The sequence below is a fragment of the Cladophialophora carrionii genome (genome assembly GCF_000365165.1).
Source record: "Cladophialophora carrionii CBS 160.54 unplaced genomic scaffold supercont1.13, whole genome shotgun sequence".
NCBI lineage: Eukaryota > Fungi > Ascomycota > Eurotiomycetes > Chaetothyriales > Herpotrichiellaceae > Cladophialophora > Cladophialophora carrionii.
Window position 1 is genome coordinate 2,059 of NW_008481820.1, and position 21,416 is coordinate 23,474.

Consider the following 21,416-nt stretch of genomic DNA (forward strand, 5'->3'; position numbering starts at 1 on the left):
GATCTTTTATATTAAAGGCACCGAAAACAGAAGGGCCGACGCCCTTAGCCGAAGACTAGACTATATAAAGGACCTTAAAATAAGTCCAGCATCTCTACTACAATAGGAAGGGGAGTACTTCATGTACGCGTAACCCATCCTAGCTATAGCAGAAACAGTAGAACCCGAAGATAAATAAATAATAATCGCTAAATACTACAACGACCTACTCATAGGACACCTAGAAGCCGATAAGACTATCGAGCTCATCATAAGGGCCCATAAACTATAGAAAGGAATAAGGATAGATATCTAACGGTTCATTACAGAATACGAAACCTATACTAAGGCTAAGTATTCACGATATAAACCCTATAGGCTACTACAACCATTAGGAGCCCCGGAAGGAGCCTAGAAATTAGTCACATTAGATTTTATCACCAAGCTACCGAAGTCTAAGGAGCCCCTTACAGGCGTCACCTACAACAACATCCTAGTAATATACAATAGACTAACAAAATACAGCTACTTTAGGCTATACCTAGAATCTTTAATAGCGGAAGATTTAGCCTATAAGTTCTTACGAACAATGTTCGCTAATTATAGTATACCTAGAGAAGTTATCTCGGATAGAGATAAACTATTTATATCTAAGTTCTAGAAGGCCTTAATAAAGTTACTCGCTATAAAACATAAACTCTCAACTTTATTTTACCCGTAAATAGACAGCTAGACGGAACGAATAAATTAAACCCTTAAACAGTATCTCCGGATATATATTAACTATAAATAGACGAACTAGGTATAACTCTTACTAGTGGCATAGTTCTACTTTAATAACTACAAAGCAGCAACAGGAGCGACACCTTTCTACGCGAACTACGGATTCCATCCGCGGCTAAAAGAATCCATAGAATGGCAACCCAACTAAAGAGCTATAGTGGTTATCACCTAAATATATGAACTCCACGATAAGCTTAAAACGGACATTAAGTTCTTATTAGATAGGATAGCTAAATACGCGAACAAGAAAAGGATCAAGGGACCGACCTTTTCCGGGGGGGACCCCGTCTACCTAGTACAAAAAAACGTTAAGATAAAACGACTAAGCACGAAACTAGATCATACTAAGTTAGGACTATTTAGAGTAAAAGAAAAGCTTAGACTAGTGATATATCGATTAGAGCTACTAGGAGATATAAAGATCTACCCTATATTTTATATATCGTTACTAGAACCGGTACCTAGGGGTGCTAAAATTACCGAATCTATATCACTAGACGAGGAGCTTAATGTAGAAGAGTATAATGTAGAGAGAGTCCTTAAGAGGAAGACTATTCGGGGCCTTCTACATTACCTAGTTAAATGGTTAGGGTACAACGAGTTAGAAAACAGCTAGGAACTAGAGACGAACCTTACTCGGGAGACTCTATAGAAGGTAAAGGAGGACTACCCTAAGTAGTTCTAAAGGAAGGGCCCGGCACGGGGTCCTTAGTACTAACTAATAAATGTAGACCTAATAGAGTAGGACTATCTATAGACTAATTAAACTTAGAAAGAAGGGCTAGCTACACGCCCTCCTCCCCCACGAATCTATCTAACTTATCTAGAGCCCGGGACTCCTAAGAAATCATCTCCTCTTGCTTCTAGTAAACCTTATTAAGCTAACGGTCGAGCGCGTCAGCCTTCTTCTAGACCGCTAGTAGCTCCTAAGCTAGAGACCGTAGCTTCGCACGGGTCTCCCTCTTCTTTTCGGTAAGGGCCGAGCGTTAGGCCTCTAGGAAATCGAACTCAGCGTCGGAAAAAGTCCCACTATAGGGGACGTTCTTCTGATGATAGGCGGAACAACGGACAGAGCTCTTATACACGATATATATAGAGCCGGACTCGACACACTAAGGATAGGGAGACATCGTCACGAGACCGAGATAATTAATACGAGCGGCGAGACAGATATAATGTTCGGTAGAAGAAGTTTTTAAACTACGAGCTAGAGGTATAGTTAGTAGAGAAAGAGAAGTTAGGGACACCTAAAGCGATATAACCTACCTTAAGTATATTAAGGATAACGACTAGGAAGGAGGGGGGTAGTGTTATAGGACAGCCTTATATACGACTCTCTATAAGCCGAGGATAGAAGGTAGGGTAAAGGAGTAGGAAGAGCAGCCTCGCGCGTAAGGCTAGGTATACTAGTTATATAATATACTCTAGTACTCTAGGGTACTCTACTAGTAGAGTAATAAAGCACTATAGAGTAGAGTATAGGATACACGGGTATATATATACTTATTATTAGATAGTCTAGTTACACTCCTTCGTAGCTAACTTATATCATCTACTTAGACCCACCTTTAAGTATCTTGTCACACTAAGCCGTCTACTATACCTCGCTCCTATATCATATCCCCTACACCCTTACTTAAGCATTATAACTAGAGACCTAACCCTTACCGGTTAGTTAAAAGGAGCAGCGCTAACAGTCGTAGTACTTAGCGATTACTATTCGTTTATCTTTAAGTTCCATTATTTCCGCTATAGCTAGGATAGGCTGCGCGTATATAAGGTACTCTCCTTCCTATCGTAGTAGAGATACTGGACTTATTTTAAGATCTTTTATATAGTCCAGTCTTCGGCTAAGGGCGTCGGCCCTTCCGTTTTCGGTGCCTTTAACGTAAAAAATCTAAAAGTAGTACGCGGTAAGGGTCTCTACCTAGTGTACTTATCGCCTATTAAGGGTCTTCGTCGTGTTCTAGTAAAGTAAGTTCTTATAGTCTAAGAACACCTTAACTAGGTACTTAAGCCCCTCTAAGTAGACTCTCTAGGTCCGGAATACTTCTACAATAGTAAGTAATTCCTTATCGTAAACATTATAGTTTAGTTTAGGTCCCGTTATCTTTCGGGAGTAGTAAGCTATAGGTTAGGTTTAGCTATCTAGGTAGACCTACGCTAGGACGGCCGTAATAGCTCCGTCCGAAGCATTAGTCTCGAGAACGGTCTAGAGACTAGAGTTAAACAGCATTAGGATCGGTGCCGGTATAAATACCTACTTAAGTTATCGAAAAGCGACTCTAGCTTCTAATATAAGGAAGAAGGGCTCCTCCTTCTTCTTAGTTAGGTTCGTTAAGGGCGTCGCAACTCGCGAGTACCCTTATATAAATTTCCGGTAGAAGTTAGCGAATTCTAAAAACACTTATACTTCCTTTAGTGTTTTGGGCTCTTCTTATTTTAATACTAATTTTACCTTATCCGGGTCTATCTATAGGCCCTATCGGGATACAATATATTTAAGGAACTTAACCTATTCCTTATAAAACTTATACTTTTTAATCTTAATTAGGAGGCTATACTCTCTAAGAGCCTTTAGGACCTTTTAAATATATCCTATATATTCCTCGTAGGTTTTAGAGAAGATTAAAATATTATTAAGGTAGGCGATATAGAAAATATCTAGGTACTTCCGTAGGATATTGTTAATTAGAGCTTAGAAGGTTGCTAGTGCGTTAGTTAACCCGAAAGGTATAACACAGTACTCGTATAACCCGTATCGAGTCCTAAATACCGTTTTCTATTCTTCTCCTTCTTTTATTCGGATTCGGTAATAGGCGTCTCGAACATCGATAGCTATAAAGAACTACGCGCCCTAAAGGCGGTCTTATAGTTTATCGATTTAGGGTAAGGGGTAAACGTTCTTAACGGTAATATTATTAAGTTTCCGGAAGTCGACGTATAGTCGTAGCTTTCCCCCTTTCTTAGGAATAAAAAGGATTAGATATCCCGCTAAGGATTCCAATAGTCGGATATATCCCTTTACTATATTCTCCTCTAAGTATTACCGTAATACTTCCTCTTCCTTCGCTAATAGCGAGTAGAGGGGTCCGAATATTGGTTAAGTACCCTCCTTTAGGGGTATCTCGTGGTCTTAAGGTTTATACTCTAATAGCGTATTAATACCGTGCTTTTCTTTAAAGAACTCCGTAAAGTCTTTATATTCGGGAGGATATTCTATCTAGCCCGCCTCGGCTAGTATCCTTCCTATCGAGTATACCTATATTGCCTTTATAAATAGTAGTCCTTTATTAGCTAGCTCGCTATATCGGCATTAGGAGAATATAAGCTTATTCATTCTCTAGTTAATCTATAGGTTATATCTCTTTAGCCACGCCATTCCTAGGATAACATCGTATTTTATAGTGTTAATGTCTAGGTTAAGTACCTCTTTATATTCGTTAATAGCTAATCGTACCGATCTTAGTATTAGCGCTGCTCCTTTCGACTAACCGGTAAGGGTTAGGTCTCTAGTTATAATGCTTAAGTAAGGGTATAGGGGATACGACACAAGAGCGAGGTATAGTAGACGGCTTAGTGTAACAAGATACTTAAAGGTAGGTCTAAGTAGATGATATAAGTTAGCTACGAAGGAGTGTAACTAGACTATCTAATAATGAGCGTATATATACCCGTATATCCTATACCTTATTCTATAGTGCTCTATTACTCTACTAGTAGAGCACCCTAGAGCACTAGAGCACATTATATAACTAGTGTACCTAGCCTTATACGCGAGGCTACTCTTCTTACTCCTTCGCCCTACCTTCTATCCTTAGCTTATAGAGGGTCGTGTATAAGGCCGTCCTATAATACTACCCCCCTCCTTCCTAGTTATTATCCTCAATATACTTAAGGTAGGTCGTGTCGCTCTAGGTGTCCCTAACTTCTCTTTCTCTACTAACTATACCTCTAGCTTATAGTTCGAAAACTTCTTCCACTAAATATCGTATCCGTCTCGCCGCTCGTATTAATTGTCTTAGTCTCGTAACGATGTCTCCCTATCCTTAGTACGTCGAGTCCGGCTCTATATATATCGTGTATAAGAGCTCTGTCCGTTGTTCCGCCTATCATCAGAAGAACGTCCCCTATAGTGGGACTTTTTCCGACGCTGAGTTCGATTTCCTAGAGGCCTAACGCTCGGCCCTTACCGAAAAGAAGAGGGAGACCCGTGCGAAGCTACGGTCTCTAGCTTAGGAGCTACTAGCGGTCTAGAAGAAGGCTGACGCGCTCAACTATTAGCTTAATAAGGTTCACTAGAAGTAAGAGGAGATGATTTCTTAGGAGTCCCGGGCTCTAGATGAGTTAGATGGATTTATAGGGGAGGAGGGCGTGTAGCTGGCCCTTCTTTCCGAGTTTAATTAGTCTATAGATAGTCCTACTCTATTAGGTCTACACTTATTAGTTAGTACTAAGGACCCCGTGCCGGGCCCTTCCTTTAGAACTACTTAGAGTAGTCCTCCTTTACCTTCTATAGAGTCTCCTAAGTAAGGTTCGTCTCTAGTTCCTAGCTGTTTTCTAACTCGTTATACCCTAACTATTTAACTAGGTAATATAGAAGGCCCCGAACGGTCTTCCTCTTAAGGACTCTCTCTATATTATACTCTTCTATATTAAGCTCCTCGTCTAGTAGTATAGATTCGGTAATTTTAGCACCCCTAGGTGCCGGTTCTAGTAACGATATATAGAATATAGGGTAGATCTTCATATCTCTTAGCAGCTCTAATCAATATATTACTAGTCTAAGCTTTTCTTTTACTCTAAATAGTCCTAACTTAGTGTAATCTAGTTTCGTGCTTAGTCGTTTTATCTTAACGTTTTTTCGTACTAGGTAGACGGGGTCCCCCCCGGAAAAGGTCGGTCCCTCGATCCTTTTCTTGTTCGCGTATTTAGCTATCCTATCTAATAAGAACTTAATATCCGTTTTAAGCTTATCGTGGAGTTTATGTATTTAGGTGGCAACTACTATAGCTCTTTAGTTAGGTTACTATTCTATAGATTCTTCCAGCCGCGGATAGAATCCGTAGTTCGCGTAGAAAGGTGTCGCTCCCGTTGCTGCTTTATAGTTATTGAAGTAGAACTATACCACTAGCAAGAGTTGTACCTAGTTCGTCTGTTTATAGTTAATGTATATCTAGAGATACTATTTAAGGGTTTAATTTATTTGTTCCGTTTAGCTGTCTGTTTACGGGTGAAATAAAGTTAAGAGTTTATGTTTTATAGCGAGCAACTTCATTAAGGCCTTCTAGAACTTAGATATAAATAGTTTATCTCTATCCGAGATGACTTCTCTAGGTATACTATAATTAGCGAACACTATTTATAAGAACTTATAGGCTAAATCTTCCGCTGTTAAAGATTCTAGGTATAGCCTAAAGTAGCTATATTTTATTAGTCTATTATATACTACTAGGACGCTATTATAGGTGACGCCCGTAAGAGGCTCCTTAGACTTCGGTAGCTTAGTGATAAAATCTAATATAACTAATTTCCAGGCTCCTTCCGGGGCTCCTAACGGTTATAGTAGCCCGTAGGGTTTATATTGTAAATACTTAGCCTTAGTATAGGTTTCGTATTCTATAATAAACCGTTGAACATTTATCCTCATTCCTTTCTATAGTTTATAGGCCCTTATAATAAGCTCAATAGTCTTGTCGGCTCCTAGGTGTCCTATAAGTAGGTTATCGTGGTATTTAGCGATTATTATTTGTTTATCTTTAGGTTCCACTATTTCTACTATAGCTAGGATAGGTTACGCGTACGTAAGGTACTCCCCTTCCTATCGTAGTAAAGATACTGGACTCGTTTTAAGGTCCTTTATATAGTCTAGTCTTCAGCTAAGGGCGTTAGCCCTTCCGTTTTCGGTACCTTTAACATAAAAGATCTAGAAGTTATACGCGGCAAGGGTCTTTACCTAGCGTACTTATCGCCTATTAAGGGTCTTCGTTATATTCTAATAAAGTAGGTTCTTATAGTCTAAGAACACCTTAACCGGGTACTTAGGTCCCTTTAAGTAAACCCTCTAGGTTCGGAATACTTCTACGATAGCAAGTAATTCCTTATCGTGAACATCGTAGTTTAGTTTAGGTCCCGTTATCTTTCGGGAGTAGTAAGCTATAGGTCGGGTTCAGCTATCTAGGTAGACCTATACTAGGACGGCCGCAATAGCTCCGTCCGAGGCATCAGTCTTAAGAACAGTCTAGAGACTAGGGTTAAACAGTATTAGGATCGGTGCCCGTGTAAATACCTATTTAAGTTATTAAAAAGCGACTCTAGCTTCTAATGTAAGGAAGAAAGGCCCCTCCTTCTTCTTAGTTAGGTTTATTAAAGGCGTCGCAACCCGCGAGTACCCTTATATAAATTTCCGATAGAAGTTAGCGAATCCTAAAAACGCTTACACTTCCCTTAGTGTTTTAGGCTCTTCCCATTCTAACACTAATTTTACCTTATCCGGGTCCATCTATAGACCCTATCGGGACACGATATATCCGAGGAACTTAACCCGTTCCTTATAGAACTCACACTTCTCAACCTTAATCGGGAGGCTATACTCTCTAAGAGCCTCCAGGACCTTCCGAATATACCCTACATATTCCTCGTGGGTTTTAGAGAAGATTAAAATATCGTTAAGGTAGGCGACACAGAAAATGTCTAGGTACTTCCGTAGGATATTGTTAATTAGAGCTTAAAAGGTTACTGGTGCGTTAGTTAACCCGAAAGGTATAATATAGTACTCGTACAGCCCGTATTAAGTTCTAAATACTGTTTTCTACTCTTCTCCTTCCTTTATTCGGATTCGATAATAGGCGTCTTAAACATCAATAGCTATAAAGAACTATACACCCTAAAGGCGGTCTTATAATTTATTAATTCGGGGTAAGGGATAGATATTCTTAACGGTAATATTATTAAGTTTCCGGAAGTCGACGTATAGTTATAGCTTCCCTCCTTTCTTAGGAATAAAGAGGATTAGATATCCCGCTAGGGATTCCGATAGTCAGATATATCCCTTAGCTATATTCTCCTCTAAGTATTACCGTAATACTTCCTCTTTCTTCGCTAATAGCGAGTAGAGAGGTCCGAATATTAGTTAAGTACCCTTCTTTAGGGGTATCTCGTAGTCCTAAGGTTTATACTCTAGTAACGCATTAATACCGTGCTTTTCTTTAAAGAACTCCGTAAAGTCTTTATATTCGGGAGGACATTCTGTCTAGCCCGCCTCGGCTAGCATCCTTCTCGCCGAGCGTACCTATATTGCCTTTATAAATAGTAGTCCTCTATCGGCTGGCTCGCCGTGCTAGTATTAGGAGAATATAAGTTTATTCGTCCTCTAGTTAATCTATAGGTTATGTCTTTTTAGCCACGCCATTCCTAGGACAATGTTATATTTCATAGTATTAATATCTAGGTTAAGTACCTCTTCATGTTTATTAATGGCTAGTTATACTAATCTCAGCTCTTCTAAGATCCTAGATATTATAGTGCCGTTAAAACCTATAAGTTCGTAGGTTTCCTATTTTACGATCTTCCACCTAGCTAGTCTCTAGGCTACCCGGGTATAGATAAATATACTAGTATATCCGGAATTTACTAGGATATATATATATTAGTCCTCCAGTATCCCGCTAAGGACAATAACTCGCGAATGTTGAGTTTAGGTCGTGTTGAACTAAAGAACCGGGGCTTCGTCGGCCATCCCTAGCTCTGGTTTCGGGGACTGAGCTGCTGATTCGGTGGGTAGTCCCCTGGGCACCGAATCTACTCGTTTTTTGGCTAGTAAAGGTAATCTACCTAGTTTTCTCTACTAAACCTTAGTGTCTCGCAGTCCTAGGCGATACACTAATTCTCCGCTTATTTATAAGCTTCTTCTGCCTCTTACCTATTTATTCCGAGTCTCTAAGGCTAGAGATAGTCGAAATATCGGCCGTATATATAAGGGATCCTCCTTATTAGGTAGTCGTAAACTAAGTCGTAGAGGTAGTGTAAAGTCATTAATACCCCTGTAAGGGTTTTATCGATCTATAGTATTGGGACGCCTTGCCATCTACACACTTAATAAACCTCCTCGACCTTTCCATCGGCTTATTCTATGCACTAGTTTTATTCGTACCTTATCCGCCGGTATTTGTCTTCTTAAGGGTCTAAGCTAGATCCTCCCCTAGTTAATAGTTCCCTAGTAATTATAGGTATCCTACTATTTAATGTCCCTTAATGTAGGTGCCTAAATCCTTCTTATTTATACGGGTAGTTTAGTTAATTATAAAACCATAATGTAACTAGCCTTTCATAGCTTTATAGGTTCCTCTCTAGGAAATATCCTATATAGATATATTCCCCCTAGACGTAGTATATCTCTAGGTTAGCGCACCCTATAGTGGCCTAGTACCGTGTGCTTAACGTTAGGGTGTCCTCTATTTTCGATACATACGTTGCTTTTCCTCCGTCGAAAACCCTATCTTAGTTATTTTCGGGTTCCGCTATAGAATACTCTAGTAACGATTCTCTTTCGGGCTCCGATGGGTTCCGTACCTCGCACTAGTGTATATACTGTATCTCGGGGTTTCCCCCTTAGTGGATGTGTTTCTTATAGGGGGCCGTATCCCGCCACGAGTAGTCGGGGTTATTGTAGAACCGAAGTTTAACTACTGTTATTAAAGACTTAACCCTCCCCTTCGGGTTATAAATATAGTAGTAGTGTCGTCTTAGCCCCTATAGGTACTAGGGGTCGGCGTAAGTAGTGATTCTTTAGTACCTTGTTTAGATATAAAGGTAGGTTGTTATAAGCTATACGACTTCTATAAGCTCTTTATTAAGCACGGTTCCTTTTCCTTATACTACCTCCCCTTCTACTATATTTATTTCCTTAGTCCGCTAGTACTTCTCCTTATTATGTATTTAGGCCTTAGACTAGTAGTTCCTTACAATGTATCCGGGTTTTCTATAGTAAAGGTATAGCTTTTCTTTAAAGCGTTGTTCCCTTTCCTCTTTAGGAATCTTAGCGCCTTTATTACCCCTTTAGGACTTGCCCTTAGTATTACCTTTTTTCTTCTAGGCCGCATCTAGGTCCATCGGTATAGGTCCGTAGTACGGTTCTCGCTACTTAGGGGTATTCGGCTTATAGGTCCCTTTTACTATATACACGGCTTTACTACCCCTCTACCGACCTTTATAGAAGTCCTAGAGGTTACTATTGATCTTAATGGCCTCCGCTATTAAGTCAGCTAATCGTTGGGTTATATTATTTCGTAGCTCCTAACGAATTGCGGGCTTCAGGCCTTCTCGGAAGATAGGGACCGTTACACTATCGTCCTACTTAAGGATAGCGACGAGTCCTCTAAACTTAGTTATATACTCCTATATAGACCTAGTCTATCGGAGGTTTATAACCTATCCTTTAGCTTCTTATTCTTCGTTCTACACGCTAAAGGCAGTCTTAAGTTATTCCTTAAACCCCTTATAAGTACTAAAGATAGCTCCTATATTGGTACTTCGATCGGCCGGTTTATTAGTGGTATAGTCCCTAAGGTAGGGCCTAAACTAGGTTTCGGCGTCTTCCTCTAGATAGGAGCTAGTAAATAGGACCTTAGTAAGCTCGTCTAGGAATTTACTAGGGTTTATTAGGAAGAATATATCTATATATTAAAGGAAGGGGGTCAGTCCCTTCCGCTCTCCCTTATAGGGTTTTAGGGCGTTGCCTAAATATCCTTTTACCTCGGTAGTTATAACGGATAATGTCGGGGTAGGAGGTGTTAGTCGTAAAGTACTAGGTCTTATTAATGTAGTCTCGTTTAAGGATAGGCGTAAGGCCTAGCGAGCGAGGCTTTTGTCGGTAGGTGAAGAAGGTCTAGTGTGCCTACTTATACATACACCGGTATCGTATTAAGGGGTGGTAGCTAAAGTGTTAGCGCTGCTCCTTTCGACTAACCAGTAAGGATCAGGTCTCTAGTTATAATACTTAAGTAAGGGTATAGGGGATATGATATAGAAGCGAGGTATAGTAGACGGCTTAATATAACAAGATACTTAAAGGTAGGTCTAAGTAGATAATATAAGTTAGCTACAAAGGAGTGTAACTAGACTATCTAACAATAAGCGTATATATACTCGTATATCCTACACCCTACTTTATAGTGCTCTATTACTCTACTAGTAGAGCACCCTAGAGCACTAGAGCACGTTACGTAACCAGTATACCTAGCCTTACGCGCGAGGCTACTCTTCCTACTCCTTCGCCCTACCTTCCGTCCTCGGCTTATAAAGGGTCGTGTATAAGGCCGTCCTATAATATAAGGGTCGGCGTAAGTAGCGATTCTCTAGTACCTTATCTAAATATAGAGGTAGGTCGTTATAAGCTATACGACTTTTACGAGCCCTTTATTAAGTATAGTTCCTTTCCCTTACACTACCTCCCCCTTTACTATATTCATTTCCTTAGTCTACTAGTACTTCTCCCTATTATATATTTAGGCCTTAGACTAGTAGTTCCTTATAACATATCCGGGTTTTCTATAATAAAGGTATAGCTTTTCTTTAAAGCGTCGTTCCCTTTCCTCTTTAGGAATCTTAGCGCCTTTATTACCTCTTTAGGGCTTACCCTTAGTATTACCTTTTTTCTTCTAGGCCGTATCTAGGTCTATCGGTATAAGTCTATAGTACGGCTCTCGTTACTTAGGGGTGTTTAGTTTATAGGTCCCCTTTACTATATACACGGCTTTACTACCCCTCTACCGACCTTTATAGAAGTCCTAGAGGTTACTATCGATCTTAATAGCCTCCGCTATTAAGTTAGCTAATCATCGGGTTATGTTGTTTCGTAGCTCCTAACGAATTACGGGCTTTAGGCCTTCTCGGAAGATAGAGACCGTTACACTATTATTCTACTCTAGGATAGCGACGAGTCCTCTAAACTTAGTTATATATTCCTACACAGACCCAGTCTATCGGAGGTTTATAACCTATCCTTCGGCTTTTCGTTCTTCGTTCTACACGCCGAAGGTAGTCTTAAGTCATTCCTTAAACCCCTTATAGGTATTAAAGATAGCTCCTGTATCCGCACTTCGATCGGCCGGTTTATTAGTGGTATAATCCCTAAGGTAGGGCCTAAACTAGGTTTCGGCGTCTCCCTCTAGATAGGAGCTAGTAAATAGGACCTTAGTAAGCTCGTCTAGGAATTTACTAGGGTTTATTAGGAAGAATATATCTATATATTGAAGGAAGGGGGTTAACCCCTTCCGCTCTCCCTTATAGGGCTTTAGGGCGTTACCTAAATACCCTTTTACCTCGGTGGTTATAACGGATAACGTCGGGGTAGGAGGTGTTGGTCGTAAAGTACTAGGTCTTGTTGATGTGGTCTTATTTAAGGATAGGCGTGAGGCCTAGCGAGCGAGGCTTTTATCGGTGGGTGAAGAAGGTTTAGTGTACCTACTTATATATACACCTATATCGTATTAGGGGTAGTAACTAAAGTATTAACGCTACTCCTTTCGACTAACCGGTAAGGGTTAGGTCTCTAGTTACAATACTTAAGTAGGGGTATAGAGGATACAATATAGGGAGCGAGGTATAGTAGACGGCTAGGTGTAACGAGATACTTAAAGGTGGGTCTAAGTAGATAACATAAGTTAGCTACGAAGGAGTGTAACTAGACTGTCTAATAATGAGCGTATATATATCCGTGTGTCCTGCACTACGCTCTATTCGCTCTACTCGCTCTGTTACTGTGCCCTTAGGGCTAATAGAGCCTGTTACGTAACGGCCTATAGCCACCCTTGGTTCGTCCTACGTTCCCTGCAGGCGTCCAATGAACGTAGCGAGTCTCCGCTTGGCGACTCGTGACGGGTCTGCCGCGAGGCCGTGTGTAACAATAGGGTACAATTCTTGACGACTTGCAAAAGCACTGCGCGACTTGCGAAATTAAATCCCGGTGGTGTGTAATCATAGAACATCACTGCATAACCTGCTTCTCTATGCAATAGTCGCTTTTATCTCTGGTCTGTTAGCCAGGTGGAATGAGGAGTGCGACCTCCAGTACGTACACGGCACTGAGACGCGCTCCACGATTGCGAAAGGCTTTGGTGGTGGAATGACAGCTTATTAAAAAAAGCGTCTGTCAAAGTTTGGTTGAGAATGGCTGGGTAGAACGAGGCCACGAATCGACCACCTATCATTCCCTGACACAAGAGACTTGAAGGCCATGTGAAGGCATCCATCAGAGAGCAACAGCACTTTGTACACAATCCTCAACTTCGTATTACCGTATTGGGCTTAGTGTATGTGGGGCATGATATCTTCACTGTCTTCAAACCAAATTGCTGGGTTTTACTTTGCCAAGACACAGAGCAAAGAGGCAAAACATGCCAAGCCAATTTTCGCAGTCAGAATCTCGCACGCTACAGTTCAAATTTTGGCAGCTGTCCAGAGTCAACACCTTGATGGCACTGTCCTTTGGTCCGTGATGACGCATCGGCGTCTTTATCGTGCAACCGAAAGCAGTCTTGGAGCTTTGCGTGTTCGATGAAGCCCTTCCAGCAATGTGGGAATTCGCCATGTTCCTGCCTACTCCGGGTGTGTCCCGCTGAGCTCACCCATACCTAGCCATGGTGAACTCCGTACAACCGAATTCAGCCCACGCTGCAGCCGCTTGAACAAGAGGTACGTAACCTGATCGGCCATGCGTCGGTCTCACCATCTTACCCATTCCACCCATTGCTGTCCATTCTGATGAAACAACGTATCCAAAAGCATAGTTCAACTGAGACTCTACGTCTGTGAACGAACAATATTCCATCATTTGAGTATTTCTGAACACCCTTGGACTGCTGGTTCTGCGCCGTATTCTCCACATTATCTTGACCCAGTCGTGCTGATGTCGTCTGTCTACGCAGGAACGAGCTACGAGTTCCGCCTCTGCCGTGATATTCTTCAGGCCTTCCTGATCTGGTTACCAAAGTCTGAAGGCACCAGTTACAAACACAGCCGGCGGGATCGGCAGTGTCTTCTGGAGTGCGACCGGAGACCAGATCGGTTGCATCAGCTTCGGTGGATCAGGCTGTGATTCCTGCTACATTGATAATTGATCCGAGTTTAGTCCTGTCTCGAACCCGTCCAGAGGGGTCCGATCGGCTTGTGATCGACTACTTAGCTACTACCTCGTAGCCCGTCCTGTGTAACCGCAGGGAGACAAGATGGACGGGTCTATTGCATTGTACTCGTAGGGCCTTCTGGAGTTTGCACTGTAAACCTTATTGTCTATGACATCTGTCGAGACGCCTGCGCATCTCAACCACAGCGAACAAAAGTGACGAGGCTGAGGCCGCTCGTGCTTGCACCATGAGGTCTGAGGCGTCTTCTTCTCTGCGTCGGTCGATTGTCCGCCCGACAACGCTGTTACTGTGCTAGACCTTCGTGACTTGAGGATTACCCCGCTACTGAAATCACACAAACTCTGTTCTTTGCGCCCGCCAACAGGGAAATTTTGCAACCTGTGCAACGTCGACAAGAGTGATGTAGAAGCTACCTACGTCAGACCTCACAGGGCGTCCAGCTTCACATGACCGTCCATGTCTACTCATGCTTCTTCGAGGCCATTATGCAGATGCGTACAGCTCATGCCAGCCATATCCTCTGCGTCAAAATATCCTGCACGGTACTCTGTCCTGCCAACACTGGAGACAGTGTGCTCTGTAGAACTTTGGTCAATGAGCTGGACAGAGAGCAGGCTGCCACAGGATGATGCTGCAACACCTCGAGGAGTGCGAGTCACAAGAACATCTCGCTGCCACGAGAGATTGCCACGTCAGTGTGCTCCGTCCTGCCGCATGTGCCGGTGGTTCTCGTCACTGCAGTCAATTTGACGACAAGTGGCCAAGCGTGCATGCCAGGACGCAGAAGCGTGGGAACCCTGTCTGAACCGACATGGCGGGGAGTGATTGACAACGAATGGACATTCCCCTGCTGATCACCGACCCATTTGAGGACGCGGGCGTGAGCCAGTGAAACGGAACAAATTGTGGGAATTCCGCCAGCGTCACGAACAGAGCAAATCAACCCCTGGACTGCGGGTGTGACGTCGATGCTGACTCGCTGCTGGTGTGCTCGAAGACTGTGCTGGCTGCAGCCGAGGGCGGGTCGCGACGGACCTGACAGGCAAGTTGCGAGTCTCAGAGTCTGTGCAACTTCCTTGGATGCAGCGCTCCTCTGCGCTCAGCCGGGCAACGTGCATGCGAAACTCGCAGCAAGTTGCATCAAACTACAGCCAGCGGTCCACTCACTTGTCGTGATGGCGGCAGGCGGTGGGATGACCAAAGGTCGGCGTGAGCAAAGAGTGAGGCTACGACTCGTTCAGAGCCCGCTTTTCCCACTTTTTTGGCTCCCTTCCCACCGCCTTCGCCCACTTCTCGCTCACCTCTCGCTCACCTCACTTTCCTCTCTCTGACCTGTGCGCGGCAGCGGCTTGCTTATAACCAACAGCCCGCCCCGTCCTCTTCTCTTCATCTTCTTCAGACTCGTTCTACCTCTCTAGTACATGCTAAAGCTCGTGACCAATTTCTCGACAACATCTTCACCCAATTTTTCCCAGGCAACGTCAACCAACTCAGTCCACATTGGCCGTTAGGATTATTCCCACAGGACACCCAGTTACTCCGGACATCCAGGAAGTGCTTCATTTGCTTTTTGCTACCCTCAAGCTCTTCTCCGGGACTTGCTCTCCACAGGATCTGAATCGACAACCAACCTCAATTGATACCAGCCGGATTATCAGCATCTCTTGAGGTACTACAGATTTCCTTCTTGTTTCCTTTTGTTCTGCTTGATTTTCCTTTGTTCCCACCTGCCGGTGTCCCTGACGTGCGGACGCTGTCCGACATGTCGACAGGTCCCTTGTGGCTTTTAGCTCAAGGTGACGCATGCTTCAGAGTGGCGATCGATGATCACACCTCGAAGCTTCTGAAATGAATGTTGCTCAATGCCCGGCCTCAGCGGACCCCCATGGACAACCGAATGGAGCCACTATGATCCCGGATGTGACTACCGTTGGATTGCCCGTGGAATGGATTACCTGGAATGAACTACTGGATACGCCAATGCTGTGTGATGCCGAGACTGTCTCGACTGAATCGCAAATCCTACCTCGACAGCTACTTGTCCGACAAACACCACACATTTCACCCTATTTCCGATCAACCCAAGACCAAACAGTCCAGCACAAATACGCTACATGCACTCTTCGGCGACATCATGAAGCTTAAGGCCGTACTCTTTTCCCAGTTGTGACATCTTCGTTCCCAAAGGATTACCCAAGGGATTGACCCGAGGATTGCGAAAGCGACTGCCCCTAGGAGATCAACCGACAACACTGACAGCATCATGTTCACTGTTCACACCGGGCTCTTAGGCCGGACCGACGAAGTTTGCCACGAATGAAACGGCCAGCATGATCTACCACCAAACTGCCAACCAGATGTATTCTTTCCCACTGGTCCCTGCTGCCGGATATACCCTCTTGTGGCCGTCGCGCTAGGCCTGGCACCTAATTTGGCAACAACTCTTCGCAGGATTCGCAGCTTATCAGCCCCAAGCCTGGTTTTAACCCGCGCTCTTCATGCCTACTCCCGGCCAACCTGCCCACAGGAATACCGAACTGCACTAACCCCTCGTTGCCGTCTGATTTATTCCAATTTGATGTTACCTAGACGCCACGTTGTATGATGGGCAGAGCACTAACTTTTGTCGTCCTGATAGTACCACCTACTCAGGGCCGACTATCCCGCAATGAATTCAAGAACCAGGAGAAGTCCGGTATTGGCCACTCATTCCCAAGGAACTCAAAGCCGGATACCAAGGACTATGCCTTTGATTTCCCCGGGTGATCTTCATTTTAACCACGCCTCCATGGCTGGTCAAGTGCCCAGTGGAAACTATGCTGTGACATCTTCCACTCTTGGATCGCGCCGGTACCACGGCTCAAGGCCCGTTGCTCCATCGTCCGGATCGTATCCCGACAGCGATGACTACTTCTTGTCCACATCCTCAGGGATGGCTTATCGCTCCATTCCCGTCTCTGACGGCTCGTTTGCCGGCCCTATGTTGTCCAGCTTGAGCGGCTTCGATGCCGATTTCGCCTCTGAGTTCCTGACAGAGGATGCTTTCTCAGGCGACTCTTGTACAGACTTGACTTTCGTACCTTCCCAGTACCCAGGACAAGGCAATTCCCCGGATCACTTGAACACCAGTTACATGCCCATGGACTCACTTTACATGCCTACGATGATGCCCAGTTTTAACACCGACGTCTCGAGGCTTCCTACCCCACCACCGGAGGAGTACCTGCAGACATGCTTTCCCTCAGGACACGTTTTCCAGGACCAACTGTGCCCAATGGACAAGGATCTCACGATATCCGAGAGTGCCACCACATGCAACATGGAGCCTGCCAGGTCAGATCCCTCGCGCTTTCCCTAGCCTTGCGAATATACCAACTAACCAATGCAGCAATAGCCCCAGCCATCGGACTGTGCGACGACCCCGCCCCATCCGATCGGCTTCGGAAAGGAACGCTTCAGTCAGCGAATACTGTGCTTCGTCCACGTCTCCCCCTGAAGTCAGGAGCCCTCCCAAGGAAGATCCATCCAACCGGGAAAAGGCCAGAGTTCATCCATACTACAACCGCGGACCCGATGAGGACGGAAAATACCATTGCCCTTGGGCTCATGAAGGCAACTGCAATCACCAATCCACCACGCAGAGGTGTGTCTACAAGTAGGTTTTCACCAAGGTGCACTCACCATTGATACTTTTTCTAACCATGCCCTTGCTTTGCAGCAAATACGTGGATTCCCATTTGAGGCCATACCGTTGCAAGTTCACGGATCGACCCGAATGTGAGGACCTCCGGTTTTCGTCCAATGCCTGCCTTCTTCGCCATGAAAGAGAGGCCCATGGAGAACATACCCACGGAATGAACCCGTACCTGTGCAAATTCCCGGACTGTGAGCGCGCCCGGGAGGGAAACGGATTCCCCCGCCGATGGAACCAACGTGACCACATGAAACGAGTCCACCAATATGAGGAAATTGACGCGCCAGCGAAGAAGAGCCCTAGCAGCCAAAGCCAGTCGAAGAGACGGAAGGCCTCGAGCGCGCCAACCTCGGTCCCGATGAGGAGATCGAGTTCATCGACAGTGTCCAAGGCTCATGCGATGGTCAAGGCCTCCATCCAACCTACCAACTATGGGCCAATCAGCCGGAACCAGTATGTCGCTCCCAGCGCCTACTCCAGCCATGCGCAAGATTACAACGCGATGACGGCACAGCCAGTGTCCATGGCCGAAGTGCAATTCTCCCATCAGACGGTCGCCGTATCCAGGACATCCAGGGTTTCGCCATCATACTCCGGGGTATATCCTTCTTGAATCCCTTTCTTCTGTTCTTCTTTAGCGCAGATGATTCAAATCATGCCTACATATACCCCTTGTGCGATTAACCCACTGGACGACGTTTGTTTCTGACTTTCGCTTGACTGTGCATCTTTTTCACCGTGGAGCCAGACCATCATCCTCTCACAGGACTACATACCAGAGGTGTAACAGAACAACAGGGCCGTGCCACAACAATGCAGCCCCAGTCTATTTCACACACCGTTACGCCCTGCGCGCAACTGTGACACGGCCAGTGTAGACTGCTTTGCCCAGGAGAAACCTTTCCACAGGAGCGGACTACCGCAAATCCATGGACAGGCCAAGATATTTCTCCCAGGATTGTTCCCAAGGAATAGCCAGGACTCAGCCCGCGGACAAACCAGTGTACACCTGAACGCCAACCGGAGAAGCTCTGACTTTTGATGGAACAGGAATGACTTCGTCGTCCTCCACCAGCTGTCTTGCGACGGTGCAAAGCCTGAACCACAGTGATTGATACATAGATAGATGATACTTGACAGCAGTGTCAGTAATAATGACTTCCAATGTACTATGTTAGATACACTCTGTTCTCTGTTCGCGTCCCGCAATCCTGACTCGAGCAAAGGGCCTTGACGCACATGATGCTCAGGATGCCTTGCCTCACTGGTGAAGACTCATGTCCTCTTCGCTCCGTGGGCTCGTCACGACTGTGGACCCCGCAGCACAGGCAGCACAGGCACCGAAAACCCCGCCGACAACCAAATTTCCCATCTCCAAGCCTGCTTGGAAGCGAGGAATTGCAATGCCAGTGAGTCCGCCCGCCACCAGTATCCGTTTGACAGGACAGTCGACGCGTATTTCTCATATCCATACCCATCGATGTCCATATTGACACAATCTTCTCCTCTAGCTGATCATCGTCACGGGCCTCCCCTGCTCCGGCAAGACCCACCGCGCCCAACAGATCGCGGCCTCCCTGACCGAATTCATCTCGTCGTCCGCCGACCCGACCGTCTCGAAGCGCACCGTCCAACTCCTCCCGTCCCAGCACGCCCTTTCCGATCCCGGAGCCGGTCCTCACAGTGGTCGCGGCGTTGGGCCTGAAATCGCGCAAGAGGCCTCATCACTCCGCGACCAGATCTACACGTCCGCGGCGGAGGAGAAGAATGCGCGGGCGGCAGAGTTCTCGGCCGTCAAGCGCGCGCTCGGTCGGGATAATGTCGTCGTGGCGGACGCGCTGAATTACATCAAGGGATATAGATACCAGTTGTGGTGCGAGGCCAAGGCCGTGGGGACCAGATGTTGCGTCGTCCATGTGGCGGCGCGTGAGGACGAGTGTGCGGCCTGGAATGCTGAACGGGCGAGGGCATGGGGAATCAAGTCGGAAACTGAAGGCGAACGACCTGATGGAGAGGCCGATGGGGGTGGCGAACACGGTAGACACGAGCAAGGGTTGAAGAAACACGGCGAGAATGTCCTTGGCGAGTTGATCCCAGAAAGCCATACGGCCATGTATGGCGATCGCGGGGTGAGGGAGACGGGATCCAGCAGGTCGCGATCGTCGTCTCTGGACGGCATGGAAGGGGATGTTTCTCGAGCGAGACAGCCGCACGACGAGACCATGACGCTCAAGTCTCTCTACATTGGCGAACGAGACGACACGGCCCCAGCAACGGGAATACGTCGACCTCAAGCGTCCATATCCTCGTCTTCAGCCTCAGCTTCACCTTCACAGGGTGTCGCACTCCCAATCCCCTTGTCGACACCACCACCACCATCGAATGCCTCACCTCCCTATAGTCCATCGACCCTCGCCTCTCTCTGCATGCGTTATGAGCCGCCCTCCCCCTTCTCCCGGTGGGATACGCCCCTCTTCGTCGTCCCCTCCACGGACATGGCCCCTCCCATGAAAGACATCTGGACCGCGATATACCCTCCACCCACCAGACCGACGAGTAAGAAGGCATTAAGCCAGCTGGGACCACAACCTCCTTTCAGAGCGAGCACTTCCGCCACGAACGGAAACGGAGCCGGAGGAGCCGGAGGAGGCAATGCGGGTGCGGGAGCGAGCGCGAATCCACACGCCACAAAAGCGGAAGACACCAAACCTGGAGTTTCAGGAGTGAAACCCCACGCCGCGACGGTCCTCCCGCGCGCGACCGGCGCCGACGCCCTGCAGACGCTCGAGTCCGCGACCATGGAGGTGGTGAGACAGCTGCTCGCACAAACGAGGGCCCAAAGTCCGGCGATATTGCAGGGCGAGGGCGGGGAGGTGGATCTGCGTGTGCCTGTTGTGCCAGTGCCTGTGCGTGGACAAAAACGCGCCGATAACTCTACTGCTGCTGCTGAGGAGGAAGAGGAAGAAAAAGAAGCAGAAAGAGAAGAAAAGGCGGACGCAGAAGAAGTGGGAGAAGCAAATGCAGACGCATCGGCAGTGCACATGACGTTACGGGTCCCTCCCGGCGTGAATCTCACCCAGCCGATGCTCCAGCGGTTGCGGAGGAAATACACCCAGATCCAGAGGGGCGGAATCGCGCACGGCCAGGGGTATGTCGTTGGGCGGAGGGCGGTCGTCGAGTCCTTTGTGCGGTTTTTGGCCGATGAGTGGGATGAGGAGTGAGGTTACGGCGGTGCGAGGGTGCGGTAGTGAGTGTGAAAGTGTGAGTCAAGCGCAGTTACATTAGGGCATGGGGGGAACGGACTGGAGCTGTGAGCTGTGTAGACGTATGCAAGTCTGCAAGTCTGCAAGTCTGCAAGTATGCAAGTCTGCAAGTATGCAAGTCTGCAAGTATGCAAGTCTGCAAGTATACAAGTTCTAACCCTGCGAGATCCTCAACTCTGATGCTCATCACCAGACGCATTACAGACTTGGTGTGCGCGAGAATGGGGACCTGCACATGGACTTGGACCTGGACCTAGACTAGGACCTAGACTAGGACCTCGACAAGGAGTGTATATATATATACAGAGTACACAATATACATGTTGGATGGCGAAGGTGGCGTCCACGTCCAAGGCGAGTCTACGTCCAAGGCGAGTCCACGTCCAAGGCGAGTCCACGTCCAAGGCGAGTCCACGTCCAAGGCGAGTCCACGTCCAAGGCGAGTCCACTTCAAGACATACCAGGACATCCAGCCACGAGTGCTACGTAGAGTGAGTGAATGAGTGAGTGAGTGAGTGGCTTGACCTTCATAATGTCCCACGCTAGATGAGA

The 21,416-nt window shown here is 46.2% G+C and overlaps 2 protein-coding genes across 2 annotated transcripts; both read left to right on the forward strand.

Moving 5' to 3' along the window:
* Positions 1-16,695: 16,695 nt before the first annotated feature.
* On the forward strand, positions 16,696-18,214 carry G647_10160 (uncharacterized protein; the record flags this gene model as incomplete). Its single annotated transcript, XM_008726152.1, has 3 exons — positions 16,696-17,240; positions 17,296-17,562; positions 17,626-18,214. 3 exons carry the CDS (start codon positions 16,696-16,698, stop codon positions 18,212-18,214), a joined length of 1,401 nt encoding a protein of 466 aa, XP_008724374.1.
* Positions 18,215-18,878: 664 nt separating this feature from the next.
* Positions 18,879-20,822, forward strand: G647_10161 (uncharacterized protein; the record flags this gene model as incomplete). The annotated part of the gene is made up of 2 exons (XM_008726153.1): positions 18,879-19,010; positions 19,113-20,822. The coding sequence occupies 2 exons, from the start codon at positions 18,879-18,881 to the stop codon at positions 20,820-20,822; spliced, it is 1,842 nt and encodes a 613-aa protein (XP_008724375.1).
* Positions 20,823-21,416: the final 594 nt, after the last annotated feature.